At 48.2% G+C, this 1,361-nt stretch overlaps 1 protein-coding gene across 1 annotated transcript in view; it reads left to right on the top strand.

The window, feature by feature from the left end:
• Positions 1 to 91: 91 nt before the first annotated feature.
• Positions 92 to 1,361, top strand: part of PIGX (phosphatidylinositol glycan anchor biosynthesis class X) — a gene marked incomplete at its 5' end in the record, with an annotated part of 6,458 nt that continues 5,188 nt past the window's right edge. Inside the window, 2 exons of the mRNA XM_010171271.2 lie at positions 92 to 171; positions 581 to 722. Of these exons, the coding sequence (XP_010169573.2) occupies positions 92 to 171; positions 581 to 722 (222 nt within the window). The remainder of the gene's footprint in view (positions 172 to 580; positions 723 to 1,361) is intronic.

Raw genomic sequence — 1,361 nt, 5'->3', positions numbered from 1 at the left:
TGTGAGAGGCTTTGCAGATGATGGATGATACAACTTCGCTTGTTAAAGCTGTCTGACAGCGTGGTAACGACATGTACTGTTCAATAAACATTGTTATGTCACCTTAGATGTCCAAGCTGTTTGTCAGGATACCACTGTCACACAGGAGCTTCTGAAGGAGGGGTTTCACAGGTGAGCTGTCACCCTGGTGCCACATCAGAGTAACATGCCATGTGATTTTACATGTGAAAAAGCTTCTTTGCTACTTCATGCACAGTTGTATCAACTTACTGAGCTGTGATCTGTAGGCACTAGGAATGGATTAGCATGATCAAGTAATTAACAGTGACAAGCTATAGTGGAGGAAGAAGAGGCCCCTCTCTCAGATCTGTGTGGAGGCTGTTGGTAGTTCTGAGAAGTTAACAAAGAAGCGACGCTTTGTTTTGGTCATGGATGTGGGGTCAGGGTGAACTACACCACCCTAACCAGAGAAGGACAGCACAGCTCGGCGCGTCCCTGAGCACTCCAGAGTATGTCACTCAGGGGGTTTTGTGCCATCTTTTGAAGTTATAATTGTTTTGCTTCTGTTGCTTGTTTGAAGGGACCTGCTGGTGAAGGTAGAACTTGGTGTGGTGGGAGAGGATGTAGGAGGATGTGCTGTGGCAGCTAGAACTCGTCTTCCACCAGGAATCTACATGGATCCCTATGAGCTGGCATCGCTGCAGCAGCACAATTTAACAAAGGTAAGAACCCCAGAGCTAAGACGTCGTACTTGGATAGGGACGAGTGTGCTCAGGAAGTTGTAATCTCTGGTCATTATCTGGCTCGTTGAACCAAGGTGATTAATTTCTTTACCTGGAAGGAGATGCCACACACTATAATCTTCATAATATCTCATTGTATCTTTTGGCTTGATCAGCATCGCCTGGTGCAGAGTGTTTTGTGTCTTCTGCTGCTGTTATTTCCACACGCAGGCATGTGTGCAGAATCCCAGAATGGTGGGGGTTGGAAGGGACCTCTGGAGATCATCCAGTCCAACCCCCCTGCCAAAGCAGGTTCCCTGCAGCAGGTTGCACAGGAAAGTGTCCAGGTGGGTTTTGAACATCTCCAGAGAAGGAGACTCCACACCCTCTCTGGGCAGCCTGTCCCAGTGCTCCCACACCCTCACAGTAAAGAAGTTTTTCCTCATCTTTAGCTGGAACTTCCTATGTTCCAGCTTGTGCCTGTTGCCCCTTGTCCTATCGCTGGCCACCAGTGAAAAGAGTCTGGCCCCATTCTCTTGACACCATCACCCTTTATATATTTATGGACATTGATCAGATCCCCTCTCAGTCTGCTCTTCTCCAGGCTGAAGAGTCCCAGCTCTCTCAGCCTTTCCTCAC

The sequence above is a fragment of the Antrostomus carolinensis genome, unplaced genomic scaffold (genome assembly GCF_000700745.2).
Source record: "Antrostomus carolinensis isolate BGI_N321 unplaced genomic scaffold, ASM70074v2 scaffold19147, whole genome shotgun sequence".
In the NCBI taxonomy this organism is placed as follows: Eukaryota; Metazoa; Chordata; class Aves; order Caprimulgiformes; family Caprimulgidae; genus Antrostomus; species Antrostomus carolinensis.
The sequence above is the reverse complement of the archived record's forward strand: the minus strand, read 5'-3'. Positions and strand labels throughout refer to the sequence as shown.